General features: G+C 35.5%; 1 protein-coding gene across 1 annotated transcript; it reads right to left on the reverse strand.

Moving 5' to 3' along the window:
- Positions 1 to 766: 766 nt before the first annotated feature.
- Positions 767 to 13,782, reverse strand: LOC120780711. The gene is made up of 2 exons (XM_040112970.1): positions 13,626 to 13,782; positions 767 to 1,206 (listed from the first exon to the last, which is right to left on the reverse strand). The coding sequence occupies exons 1-2, from the start codon at positions 13,780 to 13,782 to the stop codon at positions 767 to 769; spliced, it is 597 nt and encodes a 198-aa protein (XP_039968904.1).
- Between the last annotated feature and the right edge of the window lie 7,497 nt (positions 13,783 to 21,279).

Raw genomic sequence — 21,279 nt, forward strand, 5'->3', positions numbered from 1 at the left:
CGCAGGTGTGCCCAATTTCAACGGGCCAACCGATTTCAATGCATCACGGAGCTGTGGAGCCGAAACAAGAGACAACGACGATGATGCAGCACCACTTGTTGAAGCTGGGGCACTTGTCGATGCCTCCGACGTTGACACCTCCTCATTCGCAGCAGTCACAATGGCATCACCAGAGGCAAGAACTCGACGTTGATTGTCGGCGTCTTTCTCTTCGTCACCGAACAAATTTTCGCCGCTCAGTTCCGAAGCGACAAAGTCAACTTCAGTGAAAATTTGCGGGTTGAACGGGTAGATGCCAGTTGTTCGGGAGCCGGATTTGATGGTTTTCGGCGTTAACATAACATCGAGGCACTGATCGACAAGGAGCGGCACATGATGCAGATCGAAAGTGACACCAATGTTGGACTTTTTCCATGCATCATGCTTCACGGTCATCATGCCTTTAAATGGTGCAAATACCGCAACATCTAGCGGCTGCATTTTGTGCGTGCATTTCGGCGGAAAAGACAGCAACGTGATGCCATGATCCAACGCCAAAATCTATCGCCTCGATCGATAAATGCGAACCGTGGTTGTCCAGCAGCAACATGGTTGGCGAATCGGCATTAGCACCGGTGTGCTTGATGAAATGACGCATGAATTGAGGGAATACGTCAGAGTTCATGTAACCAGAACCGTGCGCAACACCAACAGCGCCATGACTCGAATGAGTCATAAAAATCTCTTTCATGTTGACTCGGGGAAAGACGAAGAATGGCGGTATAGACTAGCCACTAGCGCTGACGGCCAAAGCCAAAGACACATTGGTGCCATTTTCGGCAGATGTTGATGAGCCGACCTGCGTTTGTCCTTTGCGCGCGATAGTTTTGAAGGGTCTGGTTGGCACGGTCGGGCACCCGATTTCATCCATGTTCCATATTCGGTGAGGTTCAAACGGCGTCTTACCGAGAACGGATGAAAGGTTGGCAAAGAATGCATCGACATTCTCTTTGTTGAATCGCTTCGCACGGCTCTGGCTTACTTGCTCTGGTGTTCGCAGTGACAAATTTTTGTGGCGTTTCATGAACGCCAACTGCCAATCCTTACTCGCCTGTTGATTGTCGTTCCATGGATCCGGATACGACGCGCCAACTTTCCGAGCAAATTCATACGCGAGCTTACGAAGCTCCATCAAACTAATTCCATAGTTGATGTCGCTGAATATATCTTGTTAAATGTGAAAGTTGTCCATACAAGAACTTGATTCCGATCGTTCAGTTTGTATGGCAGCTATATGCTATAGTTAACCGATCTGAACAATTTCCCCGCAGATTACATTGTTGCTTTAGAAAATAACATATACCAAATTTCGTGAATATATCTTGTCAAATGTGAAAGTTTTCCATACAAGAACTTGTTTCCGATCGTTCAATTTGTATGGCAGCTATATGCTATAGTTAACCGATCTGAACAATTTCTTCGGAGATTACATTGTTGCCTTAGAAAATAACATGTATCAAGTTTCGTGAATATATCTTGTCAAATGTGAAAGTTGTCCATACAAGAACTTGATTCCGATCGTTCAGTTTGTATGGTAGCTATACGCTATAGTTAACCGATCTGATCAATTTCTTCGGAGATTACATTGTTGCCTTAGAAAATAATCTGTACCAAATTTCGTGAATATATCTTGACAAATGTGAAAGTTTTCCCTACAAGAACTTGATTCCGATCGTTCAGTTTGTATGGCAGCTATATGTTATAGTGGCCCGATATCGGCCGTTCCGACAAATGAGCAGCTTCTTGAAGAGGAATATCGATATCTTAAAAACTGAGAGACTAGTTCGTATATATACAGACAGACGGACAGACGGACAGACAGACGGACATGGCTAAATCGACTCAGCTCGACATACTGATCATTTATATATATACTTTATAGGGTCTCCGACGATTCCTTCTGGGTGTTACAAACTTCGTGACAAACTTAATATACCCTGTTCAGGGTATAAAAAAATTATTTATTATTCGATGAAAGAAAAAGAAAGAAACCAGCAGAACTCACTGTTTTTGTGCCCATCGTCGTGCTTTCAGCCAGCAAATTCTTCATTACATCGGCATTGGCAGTAGTAACGTCGATGCTCGCACCATCAAATGCTGCAATATAACGCATCTGGTTGGTCCTCGGAATTTTGTGTGCCGTCGCAGATTGTCGAACGCTGTTGTGATGTATTTTCACCGACTTCATCGCCTCCAAAATGTTGTCGAAATCAATAATTTTCTCTTGTTTGGGATAGTACCGCGGCATAATGACTAAAAAAATTTTTCGGAGCACGAACCTATCAGGAAATGTTGAAAAACTATTGTGTTGTTGAAATTCTGCACGAAAAATCACTTATACACGTCAAATATATGAAATTAGCATGCCAAATGTACTAAACTACCCGACATTCCCCGTAATAAGTGCCCCGAGATTCCCAAACGCTCATATTTGCAAAATGGCGGTAGATAATGAACACAATGTAAATTCATGCAAAATTTCTTTTGTGTGTGGAAGGCTAAAGGCTCAACTAATATTATAAACATATTTACCTGAATGAATTTATTGGAAAATGTGAAAAAAATCAACTGTACACAGAGTTGAAAAAAAACTTTCGGAGTGTCGAATTTCTTTTTGTTGTCGCAGAGAGGTTATAACACGTGTTCATAGCTCGAGTGCTATATAGAAACTGAGCTTAGTATGAGACGAGCCGATGACAGTTGGTTGCAGCTGTCAACCTATACTAGGGAAAAAATATCGCGCTGGCCCCGGATTCCCCAACACGTTTTAATTTTATATTGACATTTTTCAATACATCGGGGGTAATAACCGTTTATCAGTTCCTGAATAACTACTTTATCGCTATATTCCCCTGCACTCAAACATAACTCCTGAAACTTTTCTAATTTTTTTTATTATTTTTTCCTTGCGTCTTTCTTTCAGCTCTTGTTCAATATTACTCCTCTCTACGAATTCTGCACTTTCTGGCTTTATATTAATATCGACTTTATCTAGTACTGATGTGCCTATGAATACTGAATATGGAATAGCGGTTTCGCTGGTAATGTGAAACTGCTGTAAGAATTTTAAACTTGACTTAAATTTAAGATTTTTTAACACGCTAATTGTCTTTGCTTCATACAGAATCGCTTTGTTTTATTTCGTATATATTATACCCTCAATGAAATATGATATTATACTTTCAGTATCAATATTTACTGACTTTCCAGTTTCTGTAAGAACACAGAACATTTCTGAATGTTTCGTTTACCCTCTTCTTACGGCTTCTCAACTGATTATGCACTTCAGCCGACGAAAGCTTTTCCCAAACTCACAAATTCTTCCCTTAGAAATTCCCGACTGACCAAGCCTCGTTGGCTTCTTATAAACAATTTGGCTGCTCCCTTCAGCAGTTGCTTACTATAAATGAATTTCTGCACACTATTTCACCCTACTACGAGTACTAATGCATTCTCCTCAAATTTATTTACCTATTGTAGAATGTCGATATTATCGTTACCACTGAATTGTGTTAGGCTTTCTTGATTTTCGTTAAACTATAAAACAAATGTACCTATCGGTGCCACAGCGGCAGTAAAATTTGTGCTTGGTACATTTTCGTAGGAACTATTTTATTTTTAACAATATTTACGGAGTATCAAAAAAAGTTTTACAGAAAGAAAAAACGAACTACTAGAAACTTAAAAAGTAACGAAGAATGTAAATATCTACATATCTGTCATACAAACCCACTTGGGTGATCGTCCCAGGATATGTGGCACGAATGAATCGTCGTATTTTATTATTTTGAACGGTTCTTATTGGCGTGTTTATCGGTTTTTTGTTTTCATTTAATTAGTTTATTTTATTGTGGTAATATCGGTTGATTGTTTGCGATTTGATGTGTCGCTATTGCCTGCGGTTGGTAAAAAGCACAGCTTTATGAGCGGTCTGGTTAGCGTTCCGTTTTATTTACGCAGATCAACGACTCGTATGTGTCCCGGAGCCGTAATGTAGCTATTCTATGCGACCAAGCCGCCATTCGGTAGGGGCAATCTCCAAGTCTTGACACTTGCTGAGTAGTCTTCCAACGATATCTTTTGCGGAGATCCTTTATGTATTCATCTCTTCACCAGCAGCTGAAATAATTATGGAGAATTCTAAATGTTTCCCGTCGATTTAATAAGAATACCGACACCACGCCTGCAAGCTAAGGGAAAACCAGAATGGGTGCTCCTTTGAGAAAAGCGTTCGGAAGTTTTGGCTGTGAAATATGAGGTATCTTGTGTAAGGACTGTGAGTGGCTTATTGTAAAAATTGTTGTTTGATGGAAAGCCGTCTTTGTCAAATTAATACAAAGCTCAGGATGTACTGCTTTTGTCTTCCAGTGGAATGGCTGCAATAATCTGTGTTCTCATATTTTATGCTTATGTCGGGGAATATAAATTTCCTGGCGGACCATGTGTTGCGTGAGGGATTTTCGGCTTGAAGACAACCCTTAGCGGACCATATGTTGCATGAGGCGATGTTCGGCGTGGAGCATTAGTACGCGGATATAACTGATAAATAAAGTGGTAAATGGGCACCTCTCTGGTATGATTATAGGATATGAAGAGGCTTGAATTTGCGAGCCGGCCATTCGCGCAAAGCAAACCCTTCGTGTCTAGAATTTTTTTTATTAATAGGCTTCGATTCTCTTAGGAATGACATGTCGGGGCTGATGTAGCGCGAGTTTTAATTGTTCGAGCGGATTAATAAAAATGCCGACGATGTTACTTCTGTGACATTATACTTTATTCTCTTCTTTTTTCAAATAATGTTCTGATTATATAACTACTAAAGTGATTACAATTTTCTTAATCTATTTCCTTGTGAATATTTATATTTAATATTTGTCAAATGTAATCTTATTTTCTATTGAATACAAACAAACATGATTGTGTGGTTTACCCGATAATGTCTGGGTTATCATTACAGTCAAACATAAGGACCAAACCATGTTTGTATGCATTTGCATTATGTTCTTTATCTCTACTTGTTATCTCATTTTTTTGTAATGTTTACTTGTTTTTCTTTACTCTTTTATTTTGTCCAATTTACAATATTTTGTTATGTGGTGTCTGGTTGGGATGATAGTGTACACATAACTCGCGTTTGGGTTGATGCCATAAGATCAACCTTTGCTTTTTGTAAGTCTTGGTGCGTCAATGCATTGCAATGGAGGTAAGTGGCTTCTTTAACCTAAAGTTTAAGCCGCTTTAAAAGCTTGAGCATATAGGCGACTACCCGGAGGGCTCGGGGGAATGACGAAAGTCGTTCAAGGATGTCAGTGTCATCCAGTGTTGCATGATCAGTATCGATTTTTCGACTTTCTGGGGCAAGTATGTTGCGCATGGGCGAATGTGGCCAAGAATCGGGAGATTCTGTTAACCATCGTGGGCCATTTCACCAGAGGGTGGTGGTGATGAGATGCAGAGGGTTTGACGCTCTTGTACCTAGATCAGCAGGGTTGTCAGCACTGGCTACATGTCGCCAAGTGGCTGATCCTACTAGGTCAAGTATTTGAGACGTTCGATTAGAAATATATGTTTTCAACGCGTGGTGTAACCAGGCTAGAACCATTTCGGAATGGGGCCAAAAATATAATTTCTATTTCCCCATGTTTAAGAGGGTCTGCACCATGGAAGCTAGTTTTGCTAGTAGCAGAGCGCCACAGAGTTCAAGTCATGGGATACTTTAGCGTTTTTATAGACGAAACTTTTGCTTTGGCCACTAGTAGTTGGCTTGAAGTTGCGGTATCGCATTGTGTGCCCACATATAAAGTGGCACTGTATGCCTTTTCGGAGGCGTTGCTGCAGCCGTGTAGTACCACTTTGTATTCGGGGAAATAGTTTACTCACCGTGGAATTTGCATCTGCAAAATGTCGGTCAAATTATTAGCGGTGGTAACTGGGACCAGTTTTCTAGGCGAAGTGGTTTCATTTGTTCGTCCCTATCGGTTCCGTCTAGCCATAATTCTTAAATCAGAATTTTCGCTTGTATCATAATTGGCGAAAAGCCATCCTGCGGGGTCGAAAAGTTTTGCCACCTAGTATAAAATCCGCCTCTTCGTTATTGCGGATAATGCGGATATGGACTCAGTCATGTACGAAAACTGTTCCAATATCACATTCCATTGGATGCTAAGTGTTTTTGTTGTACTTTCCTTTTCGAATATAATTAAATTAGTATCCAACAAATGGTCGTTTGGTATATTTTTTGAGAAATTTGGCGGTTTATCGGTGTATCGTTTTTAAGACTTGTGTTGCCAGAGGAAATTCTGACTTTGTGTTTTCTTCCAGTTCGTGCTGTTTATGAATGGCTAGATATGGGGCACAGTTTACGCCACAGGTAACTGTTTTCAATTTAAAGTCACATAGGTGACTATTGGCAGATTTTCGGAAATAAATTCCTTGAAAATCTTGATCATCATTATGCACAAGTATTTGTCGATACATCTTTTCGGCATCCCCATTGAAAACGTATTTGTATATACTCCAATTTTATAAGAAGAGCATTAAATCTGGTTGGAGTGTGGGTCCCGTAAATAGAATATAATTTAGGGAATTCCCCGAGCTAGTGGATCTGGAGGCATTAAAGACAGCTTTAACATTTGCTGTTTTTTTTTGTCAGGCTTTACTACTGCATGATGTGGCAAGTAGAATGAGTAATATTTGCCTTGTATGATTTTTTCGCATGGACTTACTTCCTCCATGTGGTCTAAATGGAGGTATTCTTCTAAGAAACCATCGTAATCTTGTTTGAGCTCACCATTCCTAATTAGATTTTTTTCCATACTTAAAAACTGCTGTATTGCAGAGGTGCGAGAGTGGTCATTGCTGTGACTGGTTCCATAACTAGTCCACTTATTATCCAACCGAATAGGGTATTTTGAGCTAGAATAGTTTTTTAAATTTTTTCAACACCTTCTAGTATAATTTGCGATATAAGGTCGCATCCTAATAGAAGGTCTATTTGAGCGGGGGTGTTGCAGTTGGCATCTGCTAGCTTTAGGTATGTAACTTTTTGCCAATGTTTGCTATCTATGCAAATGATAGCTTGGAAGCATGTTGATAACTTGCGGTAAGACTATGGCTTCTGCTTGAAGGCACTTATCCGATTGTTACTACTTTGATTTTCGCTATGTAGCGTTTGAGTTTTTAATGCCTTTGAACAGCATGGTGTTTCTTGGTAAATTTCGGGATATTTTGTTTCGGGAGTTGCTGTTGCAACTAAACCCGTAGCTTTATTTTTTAGAAAGCGCTACTTTGAGGTGTGTTGGGAAAGTTATTGAGTTGCAACATAGAATGATGCCTGGAAATATCAGCAATTTAATTTGCTTTCGCAATTATTAGGATTGTGTGAGTAGGACAAGCAGTTTGTGCAGAATTTTTTTGATCTGACAAAGTTGTTCCTTTCACTGACATTCAATTTTTTAAACTTCTCGTAAATTTTTAGCTTATGCCCTCCTGTACATAGTTCGCTTGACGTGTATTTATTTTGTTCAGATGTGAACGATTGTGTTTTGAAAAAACATTTATATAATTGATTGTTGCTTCCGGCTTGGGGTCTATTGAAGCTTCGAATTAGGTCATGTTAAAAGTTTTTAGTTCTGACTATTGTTTTGTCTACCCTTTCCGCAATTTCGTATTGGGTAGTTAAGAAGTCTTTCATTTGTTGCCACGTTGGGCATTTTCTTCTTGTTGAGAGCGATATGTTTACCAGAATAGGATCCCAATTGTGTGTGGCAATATTCTGTGTTGATAAAACCGACAAACAATTTGAAACAGTGGATTGAGGTTTTATGAATTTTTCACTTGTTTCTTTCTGAATTTTTGGTAAATTCATTAATATCGTTACTTGTTTGGCGACCAATATTCTCTTGGTTTCGTAACGTGCTTTTAGAGCGTAATTATTTATTGATGACCGGAAAAATTTTATATGTTTTATTTTTCTATATATATTTGTTTTATATATATTTTATGTCCAAATGTCCTATAGGGTATACCTATAGGTGGATCTTTTATTTATCATGTGCTAATGAGCGCTCGTTTTAGAGATCACTGCACTTTGTACACATACATGTATGTACATAGGTATTACGCTTTGGTTTCTTACACAATCCTGCTTGTTTTGTTGATCAAAACCCAATATGCCAATGTGGACTTTGAATCAATATGCGTATCTACATATGAAACAATACACTTTTGTACAAATATTTAAGTATGTTATAAAAAACCTATTGTGTTATATTTATTGTTATAAATAATTTGTACCTCATTTGTCGATGGGGTACATTTTTCAGTATATGTATATTGTAGGTATATATTTATATGCTCCCGTATGTACTTATATGTATATACATATGTGTATATGTTCGTACAAAAGAACCACGAGAATTAACCGACCACAGGTAATTTTCTCAAATTCACTTGTTTGTATGTATATGTATATAATTTGTATAACTGCGCCGCATATACATATGTATGTACATATATATGTTCGCAGTGAGAAGGAGCCGCGAAAAGAGAATTTAATGATCTTTAAATTTTAGATATGTATATGCGTATGTATATATTTTTAAATGTACAGATTTTATTATGGTTAAAAACATACGTATTAACTTGGTTAAAGTAATAAATGAGCAAGTTATGCTCTTTGTATGTGTACAACAAACTCAACTTTTAGGCCACTCACACTTTTGTTAAAAGGAAAAATGCACTGAATTCTAAAGAATATTTATAAAACTTGTATTTCCTTAAAGATTCACTTAAAGGTTATTATTATAAAATGATGAGAAAATTACTAAACAGTAGCTTTAAACCCGTTAAATATATATTATATATATATATATATATATACAATGTTGAAAGTTATTATAAAATGACTTTTATATAAATTGAAAAACTTTAAATATATATAATAATAATTATAAAGGCTGGGTAGCGAAAGGAAACTGGGATGCTGCGATGCTGCGAAAAGCGGAGATGTTGATCGATCGATGTCGTAACGAACAAAGGTGCGCGAGAGCCTTTCTCTTTTCCTTTTGTTCTAATTAGAATGTAGAACGTCATCGTGTTTTGGTGCATGTGGGTGTGTGTGTGTTAATGTGATTCGGTGTGGTGAAATGATGTAAATCTGATGCGACGTCGCTACTCATTTAGCCATCATGTTACGTAAGTTATATTTTTCCTCCAACCCGGTTGGAACCCGACGTTCAAGGTTATATTTTATTTTAAGGCCAGTAAAATCCGCCAAAGTAACAAGTATTTAATAATCTTTATTTAATGTTTAAGAAGAAGCGTGAAACCGCGAAAAGTAATTCCTTTTAACAATCTGTACTTAGTATAACGAAACATCATTATTTATACCCTAACTTAACATACGATATTTTGTTAACATTCTTAGTAGAGTGGTTATTATATGTTAAGTACATTAACATTGTGGATCTCTATATATAGATAAATAAATTTAACATGAATATCAGCTATGTAAAGGGATTCAGATCCACATATGTATATGTAACTCGCTTACCCTTATAAGATTCGAGTCCCTTCGAATCTTTTAAATCATATATTAACATATAAAAGAGTTTTATAAATTTATTTTTTCAACAGATGTACTTAATTCTAACTAAACAATATTAACTAATTATAATAGTAATTTTGTTTTTGTTTGCGTATAGTTTTCCATATTTTTAGCATATACAATTGATGCTATTTTATGAATTGTTTAATGTGTTTAATTCAATGTTTAATGTATTGAATTCAGAGGTCTTCGAAATTGGGCAACGTCCATTTTATTGGGGTTACTATAATGGTATTTGTTGAATCTTTTAGCTGTTTTATGTCTAATAGCAGCTGGATTTTTTGTATATAAGTTGGGATTAGTTAATTCTAAAGATATATTCTCTCTCTTAAGATTTTCCCTGGCAATAGTCTTTCTTTTCTTTGTTTCAGTTTTCTTTCTAATATGATTAAAATCGATATTTAAGTTATTTAAAAAGTCCACGGGTTTTACTTTAGTTGTGCTATGTATTGAGTTGTTATAAAAGTGGATAGCTTTTAGAACGAGCTCTTCTGCATCGTGAAGATTACCAGAATTTTTAAGAATTCGTATATGTTCAAGAAGCGTAGAATGCAGACGCTCTATGTCTGAGTTACCAGTGTGAGAATTGGGGGTAGTAAAATGCACCTCAATACTATTCTCTTGGCAATATAATTTTATTAATGCGTTGTTAAATTCATTGTCCATTACTAGTTTATTAGGTTTACCTAAAAATGCAATTCTTTCTTCTAGTTTAACCTTAACTGTTATCATATTTTTATCATTCAATTTATGGGCGGTTCCCAATTTTGTAAATTTGTCTAATGTAGTTAGAAAATAGGTTTTTTGAATTTGAAAAATATCGACATGCACAATTTCGTTTGGCTTTTCTGGCGTATACGTGAACAGGAACCGTTTTCTAATCGGCTTTCTATCGTATTTATTTTCGATACAAACTCTGCAACTATTGCAGTATCTATTTATATATTTTAATAATTTTGGGTTGAAATATAAATCTTTCAACTCATCGAAATTTTCCTGAATGCCTCTATGATTGCCATTTATATGAGTTTCGTTAATAAGGTTCAGCAGCGATTCTTCAGATTCTACATCGCTTGCTAATTTTGTGCATTTTATAAATTTCAGATGAATATCATTAGAGAAAAGTTCTATTAGCTTTGTTTGAATTTGGTTATATTTATTGTCCGGGAGTTCGGAGTATATTCCTACTGTGCCTTTTGTTAATTCTCTTCTGAATATATCATTTAGGTAATGAGTGTTATCAATATCATTTTCGCAAATGTAAATTATTTTGTATTTTCTAAAAAGTTTTTCAGTTGTTTTTTCTTTATGTTTTAGTATACGTATTTGAGTTTTATACTTGTTAACAATTTTATCTGTTGTATAGAAATGTTTGTTTGCATCTTCTGAAGAGCTGTGGATACTGTTTAATGAATTTTGATACAGTTGTATTCGACTTAAATAGTCAGCTACTTTATTCTCTTTCCCTTTAAGGTATTCTATATCGAATTGAAACTCGTCTAGCATTATTTTCCACCTAATTATTTTCGAATTTGGGTCTTTTAATGAGTATAACCATTTTAACGGACGATGATCAGTTTGCACCATAAATTTTCTGCCATAAAGATATGGGCGAAAATATTTTACTGCCCAAACAATAGCTAGCAATTCCTTCTCTATTGTTGAATAATTTTTCTCGTGACCATTGAGAGTTCTGCTAGCGAAACAAACTGGTTTTCCTTCTTGGCTCAGAACGGCTCCAATAGCTATGTTGCTAGCATCTGTAGTCAGGATAAATTTTTTATTGAAATCTGGATAACATAATAAAGGCGGATTTATCAAAATGCTTTTTAATTTTTGAAAAGAATCAACATAAGATTGATCATCGAGGTTTATTTTTGTGTCTTTTTTCAGGTATTTTATCATTGGACTTGCCAACAAGGAATAATTTTTTATGAATTTACGGTAATACCCGGTTAATCCAAGAAAGGATTTTATAGCTTTTACAGTTTTGGGAAGGTTAATATTCTGTATTGTGGCTATTTTGTCTGGGTTAGGCTTTATGCCTTTATTGGTTATAATATGACCTAAAAAGTTTGTTTCCTTTGATAAGAATTTACACTTATCAATTTGTATTTTTAAATTGTAGTTGTTAAGCTTATTAAATATTTTTTGTAAACTTTCGATATGCTCGGTTAGAGACGTAGAGAAAACTAAAATGTCATCCATATATAAAATGCAAATGTTGTTTATAAAATCTGCCAACACATGATTCATCATTCGCTGAAACGTTGATGGTGCGTTTTTCAGGCCGAAAGGCATTCTTACGAACTCAAAATGACCTCTGGATGTAGAGAATGCTGTTTTTTCAATATCGTTTTCATCCATTAGTATCTGATGAAAACCCTTTGCAAGGTCTAATGAAGAAAAATATTGAGCTTTACCCAATTTATCAAAAAGTGCCTCAATATTCGGCAGTGGAAATTTGTCGTCTATTGTAATTTCATTCAGTTTTCTAAAATCAATTACTAGACGCCATTTTTGAGTATTTGAGTTATCTGATTTCTTTTTTACGATCCATAATGGAGAATTATATGGAGATGTGCTATGCCTAATTATATTTTGCTTAAGCATGTCGTTTATTTGTGTTTCTATTTCATTTTCTAGGATTTGAGGGTGTCGATAATTTTTGCAATAAATCGGTCTATCAGAGTTTGTTATAATTTTATGTTTAATACAATTAGTGGTAGTTAAATTTTGACCTTCAATGTAAAATGTATTTTTATTTTTATGTAGAAAGTTTTGTAATCGTTTACTTTCTTCAGTATTAAGTTCTAAGGGTATTAAATTTCTAAATTCAGTTAATTCAACTTTTTCTAGACAATGAACTTCATCGTAGCTAATTTCGAAATTATTATTAGGAAACCTAATTTCGCTGTCATTAACTATCATTGAATTTGTTTGGAAATTAATTATAGCTCCAATGGGACCTAAAATGTTGACACCTATTATACAGTCAAATGCTGTCTCTGTGAAATTAGTAAGTTTAACAGACATGGTTTCATTTTTCGCGTTAAATTCGTTTGGTACGTTAACAATCACTTCTTCATTTATAATGTTATTTCCTATTAAAGTATTTAGCCGAATCGGTTTAGCTAACTTTCTCTTAAAACCTATATGTGAAAAGAAAAGATAATTTCCCAATGTGGTGGCAGCTCCGCTATCGATTAAGCACCTTGTCTTAATGTTATTTATTGTTAGTACAATTATTGGTAGCTCGGCTCCGGAGGCTGTAAATGAAAATTTTGTGTTGCATGTTGTTCGTCAACTTCCACAGCAGTAGGGAAATGGTTAACATTTCTATTCGGATATCTATAATTCATTGCGTTATGCCTAAAATTCCCAGTTTGACTTTGAATGGGTAAGTTCCCATTATAACCTTGAGTAGGTAATTTATGGTTTTGTAGGCTTCTACGATTACTATTGTTACGAAAATTTACGTTGCCAAATGCCAAAGTCCCACTCGTGTCATTGTTTACATTTTGGGAATTTTTGCTTTGAAAATTATTACGGAAATTAGGAAAATTATTCGCAAATTTTGTATTCATGTTTATTAATTTAATATCTTTTATTAAATTGTTTTCAATATAAAAGGTATATGCTTTATCAATAGTGTTAATATGATTTTGTAATAACAAAGACTTAATATTAATAGGTAAAAAATTTATATATATATCAAAAATCATTTGGTCGTTGTTACTAGGTGTATATAACATATCTGGTTCTAAACTAAATTTAGTGTTCATCAGACTTAAAATTTTTCTCAACTTATGATGCAGTTCTTCAATATTTTTTGCATCTACATTTAAGGCATCGCTTCTTAAATTAAAAAATGTTCTTTTAACGCCAAATTCTTCTTTTAGTTTTTTTAATATACTCTTCCAACTAGGACTAACTAAAGTTTGTATTACCCTTAATGCTTTGCCTTGAAGGCGGTTACCCAACACTGTTTGTAGAGTATCATGATGTTCTGTCGCAGTCAGCTGTAGTACGGTGGAGACATCTTGCAAGTAGTTGCTCAGCGTATATTCATTTTCTCCAGTAAATGCCGGTAAGCTTCGTGCTTCACGCAGACTCTCAGCTAATGTTAAAGCCATGTTGAAATGTTAGCTCTCTCACTCTCTAATCTGATGAGCACAGTAAGCTGTGATTGGCGGGTTTTGAGATGTCGATGATCTGAGTGGCGTGATGTTACCGTAACCTCAGATGTTAAATTTTTTATTTTACTTTTCTTTTAATTTTCGTGAACTTTATTGAATTTTGCCGTCAAGTGTTAATATGTGTATTTTGTTTTTTTTTTTTTTGGAACTGTAGAAAATAGTTTTTGTGATGTGGATGATCTGGGTTGCGTGATGTTACAGTAACCTCAGATGTTAAGTTTTTATTTTACTTTTCTTTTAAGTTTCGTGTATTTTGTTTTTTTTTTTCGGAACTGTACAGAATATTTTTTGATTCGCCCACTTAATGTTCATTAGCGAAGTTGGGGATTTAATTTTGTATGTAATTTTGGTTTAGTACCTTTGTTATTTTTGTAATTTTAATCATTAACAGCGGCGCTAATGTTCTGTTTTGTGTAATATATATAACTTCGCACAATAATGTTTTTTTTTTTTTTTTTTTTTTTATTTACAGCAGTTTTATTTTAACGTTTAGTAATTTGGTGGAATGAAGTTAATATATAAATGTTCGTTTTACACAAAATTAGGTTAGCACTTCACCTTTGTTTTTATTATTATATTTAGTAATAAGCAGTTTTATTTTAACGTTTCCCAATTTGTTGTAATGGAGTTAATATATATGTAAATGTTCGTTTTACGCAAAATTAGTTTAGCACTTCACTTTTAATATATTTAGTAATACTAAAAAAAAAATTTTTCGTTTGCGAAAAATTCGTAATCACTGGATGTGGAACTTTCTATCCACATCCCATCCTCGTCGCCAGTTATATTTTTCCTCCAACCCGGTTGGAACCCGACGTTCAAGGTTATATTTTATTTTAAGGCCAGTAAAATCCGCCAAAGTAACAAACAACAATTTATTTAATAATCTTTATTTAATGTTTAAGACGAAGCGTGAAACCGCGAAAAGTAATTCCTTTTAACAATCTGTACTTAGTATAACGAAACATCATTATTTATACCCTAACTTAACATACGATATTTTGTTAACATTCTTAGTAGAGTGGTTATTATATGTTAAGTACATTAACATTGTGGATCTCTATATATAGATAAATAAATTTAACATGAATATCAGCTATGTAAAGGGATTGGGATCCACATATATGTAACTCGCATATAAATATGTATGTAACACATACATATTTATATATGTATGTATGTACAATATAAAAAATGTGATTTTAACATATGCTTATATTATTATTATTTTTTTCTTACGATTGCCTTAGCTTATTTTAAGCAATCCTGGTGTTCAAATATCATTGAACGTGCTTATTTATATGCAAAGCCGAAATTATACTAAATATAAATATCTATTTATATAAGTTAAGAAATTTGATGTTAATTTCTTTTAAAAAAAAATTTATTTATTACTTGTTCGTTACATTACAGAGCTAAGACTAAACTTAAGAATTAATTTACTTAAAACCTAAGCTACGTTGCACCGGCCAACTGCTGACTTTGTTGCCGATTCTCCGAATTGGCTTATTTCGGTTGCGCGTGTTGGATTTCCGCTTCACGCCGAAAAATGAGCTTTTATGCTGATGAAAGCGTCTGGCTTTACTGTGGGAAATATTGTGCAACTAAAGATGCATTTCCGCTATGATTTGCTCATTATTGCTGATTATGTGTTATTACTTATTTAGTAATTGTTAACATTTGCCATGTTAACACTTCCCGTCTTAAAAGCGATCGTCCCGAGAGCCTATCAAAAATAAGGGAGGTTGTTAAAATTGATGTAAGTATTTTGATCATTGGAAAGATCTTTGATCTCCTTAAGATCAATATTCGCTGGGGGCATCTGGTTAAGGTCCAGGCTTGAAGATACATATGATTATTCTGTTTTGGTGCTTTTTCCAGAATTTTCGAAAAAATATTATACCGAGAATGATAGTTGCAACGGCTCCAAGTGAAAGGGAGCTATTGGATATCGTTGCTGTCTTCAGAAGATTTATTCTTCGTATGTTATCAATGTGAAACTCCTTTAAGGCCTGGAGAGAAAGTAATTCAATTCGATTTCTTTCGATTGGTGCTGGTTGCAGGGCTGCTGGGATTGCCGGCAGTGGAACCAAATCGTAATTAATGTAAAATTGATGATTTATTTTTAACGTTGAGTTATGAAAATTAATAAGGTGTGTCCCTGATAAATTTTTCTGTATTCCGTCAGCATCTATTATCCCTTGAAAGCCATTAAGTAATATGGTGCCGGGTTTTACTTCTTCAATTTGTTGGATATGTTGGCCGTTTGTTAAAGTGCAAGATGAATTTAGGCTATTTACTACTCTAAGTATACAACTACATACTATTACTTATATTTACTAGTTGAGTTTGCTTACAAATCTCAATTTTCTTATAATTATTACATACTTCTTTAATTCCATAGGTATCTTTTGTACCCTTTAATATTTTATCAAATTCGACATTAATTATAATTTTGTTTTGCTTAACAACTGGTCTTATAATCATTTTTTGAAAATTTTCCTTAATAGTTAATGGTATTTTTACCAAGTAAAATATTGTCATATTTTGACTAATTACATTTATATTTGATATTTCTAGTGCTTCTTCAGCATTTTTGAAAGGTATTTCGTCATTTTCTAAATTTTCTAACGCAATTTCGATTTCATTTTTATTTAACAATAATGTATTTAAAATGTCTTTCTTTGCCCACTGTATGGCGTATTTAATGTTAATCAACTCTTCTTTTATTAATCGTATTCTATTTTGCAAATTTATAATAGTTTCGTTTTCTATATAAGTATCTTTCCTTATGTTATTAAGAAGATTATTTACTATCATGCTAATGCTATTAATTTTTTCGTTAAAAATATTGTTAATTAGTACTTGTTTATTATTATTATTATTGATACCATTAAGATTTTTGGTTATTACATCCAGATCTTCGTGATCGGGGCTTCCGGCTATGAATTTCCAAGCCGTTCCTAAACTATCTATGGATCTTTTCTGTCTTCTTTCAACAGGTTTTATTGTATCTAAAATTTGAAGAGATTGGGTTAATTCGTGTTTTAGGATGGGATAAAGGATTGTGTCATTGGGTATGTCCGAAGAGGTGAATCTGTACATGTCCGTCAGAAATTGTTCGTACTTGTTGAGGTCGATTATGTGTATTAGCCTGAAGTCTCCATTCTGGATTTTTACTAGTCCGTCATTTATCGTAACTATTTGTGCCGTGGAGTAGTCATAAATGTCTATTGATGCGAATATTGGGTAAATAAGGAGAAGTCTGGAAACAAAAATTTTAGTTTTGATTTTTTATATTGCGTTTATGAACTACTTTTCCTGATTCTGTCAAAACGGTGGAATTTTTGTCTTCCTTTACTATTTCTTTTCTAAATTTTGGAGATATTTTGGTTCCTAGTCGTTTGTTTATCCTAACGTAAATTGTTTCTCCAGGGTTATAAGTATGTTCTAATTGGATGACGGGCTTTATTATGGTAGGAAAGATCTTTTAGTTGTCTATTTTTTAGTTCCGAGATAATTTCTTCCCTAGCTCTTCCAAATCGGCTTGGGTCTGTGGAGATTCTTTTCCCGAAAAATACCTCTATTGGTTTTTTCTTTGTGGAGGAGTGGACTGAAAAATTGTACTCGTAGACGGAGTTATCAAGGAGTTCGGCGAATGAGGTGAAACTTCGCTCTGCTTTTAAACAGCGCATTATTTCTGTGAGGGTCGAGTGAAATCGCTCTACTTGACCATTTACGGAACTTGCATAAGGTGGTGTCTTAAAAATTTGTATATTTAGGGTATCTTCCAATAAAAATCGAATGGAAGCTGAATTCAAAGACGTTTCATTGTCTATAACTACCGTTTCTGGTACGCCAAATTGAAACAGTAGTTCGCGGAGAGGTTCCTTAACGTGTTCTACGGCTCTGGAGCGAAGGATTTTGGTTTGGGCATACTTTGAAAATTTGTCTATGGCTGTAAGGACGAAATTTCGTTCAGTTATGTAAATATCAATATGTAAGATTTGTCCTGGAAATTGTGGAATAGGGGTTTCTCCTAGTTTTGGTTTGGTAGGGTGGCGGTCGTACTTATTTTCTTTGCAAACCGAGCATTGCTGAATAATTCTTTTTATTGTTTTGGTCATGGAGGAAAATAGTAATTTTCTAAAATTTGAAGTTTGTTTTCACGAGAATTCCTATGTGCTCTTTTATGGGTATTTATGATTATTTCTTCTTGTTGCTGTTCGTCTGTCACATCCTGGACTTGGAGTTGAGAAAACCTGGTTTTATAGTTACTAAAGTGGATCGGGTATATTTCTTGAATTTTACCCATAGTTCTTTCGTCGGTTTTGATGCAATTTATTATGGAGGGGTTTAGGTACCTTTTTAGGAGATTTATTAATGTTTCTGAGTTATATTCCGGTTCTTCAATGACGTGTCTATGATATGTGGGGAATACTATCTTCAATTGATAGGTAGAAATTGGGCCTGAATTTAGGAAGATTTGGTTTTGAAAACGTTAATTGGGGATTCTACATGCCAAATTAAGTTATCGGATGACCTCTCGTCACTATGCTGGGTTACTGACAAGGCGTTAATTGGTTCGGGAGGCGTTCTTGATAGTGCGTCGGCTACCACGTTAGTTGTGCCTGGTTTGTAATGGAGTTCATGATTGTATTCTTCCAGTGTGGCTTTCCAACGTTTCATTTTTGAGTTGTTATTTTTATTGCTGAGGGCCTGTGTAAGGGGTTGGTGGTCTGTATAAATTTTTACTTTGGCTGAACCGTATAGATAATTCCTGAAATTGTTTAGAGCCCAGATGATTGCTAAAAACTCTTTTTCGTTCGTAGCATAGGCTTCTTCTGTTTTGGTTAGTGTTCGGGAGATGAAGGCGATGGGGTGTTTGTCCTGCGAAAGGACTGCACCAATTGCAAAGTTTGACGCATCGGTCGTTAGATGGAATTCTTTATTGAAGTCAGGATAGGAAAGTATGACGTCGTCAGACATGAGTGAATTTTTAATTTTGTTGAAGGCATCTTTGCGTCTTCATCCAATTCGATATTGATTTTGCTGGACTTGTTTTTAGATATACGTCCTTCTTTCCCTCTTAAGAGTATGGTTAGAGGTTTAGCCAGCATGGCGTAATCTTTAATAAAGCGACGATAGTAGCCGGAAAGGCCTAAAAATGAGCGAAGTTGCTTAATATTTTTGGGGTAAGGTATTTTAGCTATTGCTTCTACCTTTGAGGGATTCTTTGTTATTCCTTTTGAGGAAATAATAAATCCTAGAAACTCTACTGAGTCCCTGAAAAAATGGCATTTGTCTAATTGTATTTTCATGTTTGCGTCTTCAAGGGTTTTGAAAATTTGGTTTAAGTGGAGGGTGTGCTCTTCTTCAGAGTTGCTGAAAACGACTATATCATCGATATACACATAGCAAATTTTCCCAATGTGATGACGAAGAATGTCATCTAAGGCTCGCTGGAAAATTGAAGGGGCATTCTTGAGTCCGAATGGCAGTCTTGTGAATTCGTATTTGCCATTGTTTATTGAGAAAGCTGTTTTCTCAATATCGGATTCTTTGAGAGGGATTTGATGGAATCCACTCTTTAAATCCAAAACGGAAAAGTATTTGTTTTTCCCAAGCTGGGATAGTACCTCATTAATTTGGGGTATTGGGTAGCGGTCTGCTACAGTAATCGAGTTAAGCTTCCTATAGTCAATAACGATTCGGTATTGCTTATTGCCTTGGGAATCGGGTTTTTTAGCTACAACCCAAACGGGTGAATTATAAGGTGATCTTGATGGTCGAATGATGCCATCGTCTAACATTTTGTTGATTTGGGTTTCGACTTCACCCTTTAATGACATTGGGTAAGGGTAATACCTTGTATAAACGGGAGTGTCCTTGTGCGTTCTGATTTCTCCTATGACTTTAGTGGTATAGGTAAGTTTATCGTTTGGTTCCGTAAAGAGATTAGAAAAATTTTCGACTAAATTATTAATTTCCTTCTGATGTTTTTGTGACAAGTTATCTTCCTTAATATGTATTTTGTTAACAGATCTTGAAGCTAGCTGCTTGATTTTAATTTTGGTATTGCCTTCTAACTCCATGAAGTTATTCTTTACGTGGATGACTGCGTCAAGCTCCTTAAGGCTATCATTCCCAATAATACCATGGAATGATGTCAGAGTTGGGAGGAGGTAGAATTTCAGTTTTTTGTCTGAGTTAAATAGGTTTAGAAAGGTATGCTGTTTGATTTCGATGTCTCCTGCTATGGATTTCGCAAAAAAATGCTTTCGTTATTTATTGGATTGGGCACGATAGAGGATCGTATATAGTTTTCGTAGATCCTGTATCTACTAAAATTTTCACAATATCTCCACTCTTCAGCCTGCATTCAACATAGGGCAGCGAAGAGTGACTCATTCTAAAAATGTAAATCAGTCGTGTCTATGTAGCTATCGTCCTGACCTTCATCATTTCTGTCTCTGTAACATTCGTCATCGTAATGGCTAGAGTTGTCGTTCGTCTGCTTGTCAATTGTTGTGGTAGGATAGTAAGCTTGGGGTTGTTCGGAATCTATATGGAAATTCCTTTGGATTTTATTAGGGGGCACAGGAGCTGGAGGGTTGCCAGGAGGAGGTCTTTTGTTAATAGGGTCATTATTACGTGGCCTATTCATATAATTAATATTCCTAGTTCGCAGTGATGGGTCAATGTCCATTGGTTCTGGACGTGGCTGTGGCTTATGCAAAGGACGTGGTGGTGGATTGTAATGCTGTTGTGCATATTGGGGCGCCTGTTGCTGGCGTTGAACTTGATAGTTCATTTGCGGTGGTCTATGTGGAGTGGCTGCGTACAACCTTGGTTGGGGCAAGTATGCCAATTCGGGGTAAAACTCATTGTTCATCCTTCTGGGAGGTAGTGGTGGACGAAACTCTTGTGGTTTCCTGCTGATATTGTTATTATTGCTCAAGGCATAATGTGACCTGAAGGTTTGATTCTCTAGTTTGAGACACAGGTGGAGTGCCTGAGGGAGATCTGCTGGTTCCCTCATTCCAAGGAGTCTCAGTAGATCTCCTTTGAGTCCGCGAACGAACGTGTCTAGGGCTTTATCCCTATACGACGAGTTAGAAGGTGCATGGCTTCTGCGCCGACTTCCATGCATCCCAGTTTGTTCAAAATTAGTGAGAGATGAGAATATACCTTTTGGTAAAATTCTTGAATTGTATTGCTACCCTGTACGAGAGAGGTCATTTGGTACTCAAGGGTACCAAGGTCGCGTTTATCCGCGTAATGCAATGTTAGGCAACTGGAGATCGCCTTCCAATCAAGTGGAGTGTTATAGGACTCCAAGGCAATGTCGGCATTGCCCACGATTTTGTTTCTAATGACATTGAGGATGCCATAATATTTTGGGGTACCTCTTTGAGGCTCATATATCTGGAG

This window comes from Bactrocera tryoni, unplaced genomic scaffold (assembly GCF_016617805.1).
Source record: "Bactrocera tryoni isolate S06 unplaced genomic scaffold, CSIRO_BtryS06_freeze2 scaffold_25, whole genome shotgun sequence".
Taxonomy (NCBI): Eukaryota; Metazoa; Arthropoda; class Insecta; order Diptera; family Tephritidae; genus Bactrocera; species Bactrocera tryoni.

What these genes read in the sequence shown, in the direction of transcription:
- LOC120780711 (XM_040112970.1), bottom strand. Translation starts at nt 13,782, where the DNA reads ATGGCTTTAACATTAGCTGAGAGTCTGCGTGAAGCACGAAGCTTACCG. An exon ending in TACTCTACAAACAGTGTTGG is followed by an intron (nt 1,207 to 13,625) that starts GTAACCGCCTTC and finishes ACATTTAACAAG; the next exon opens with ATATATTCAGCGACATCAAC.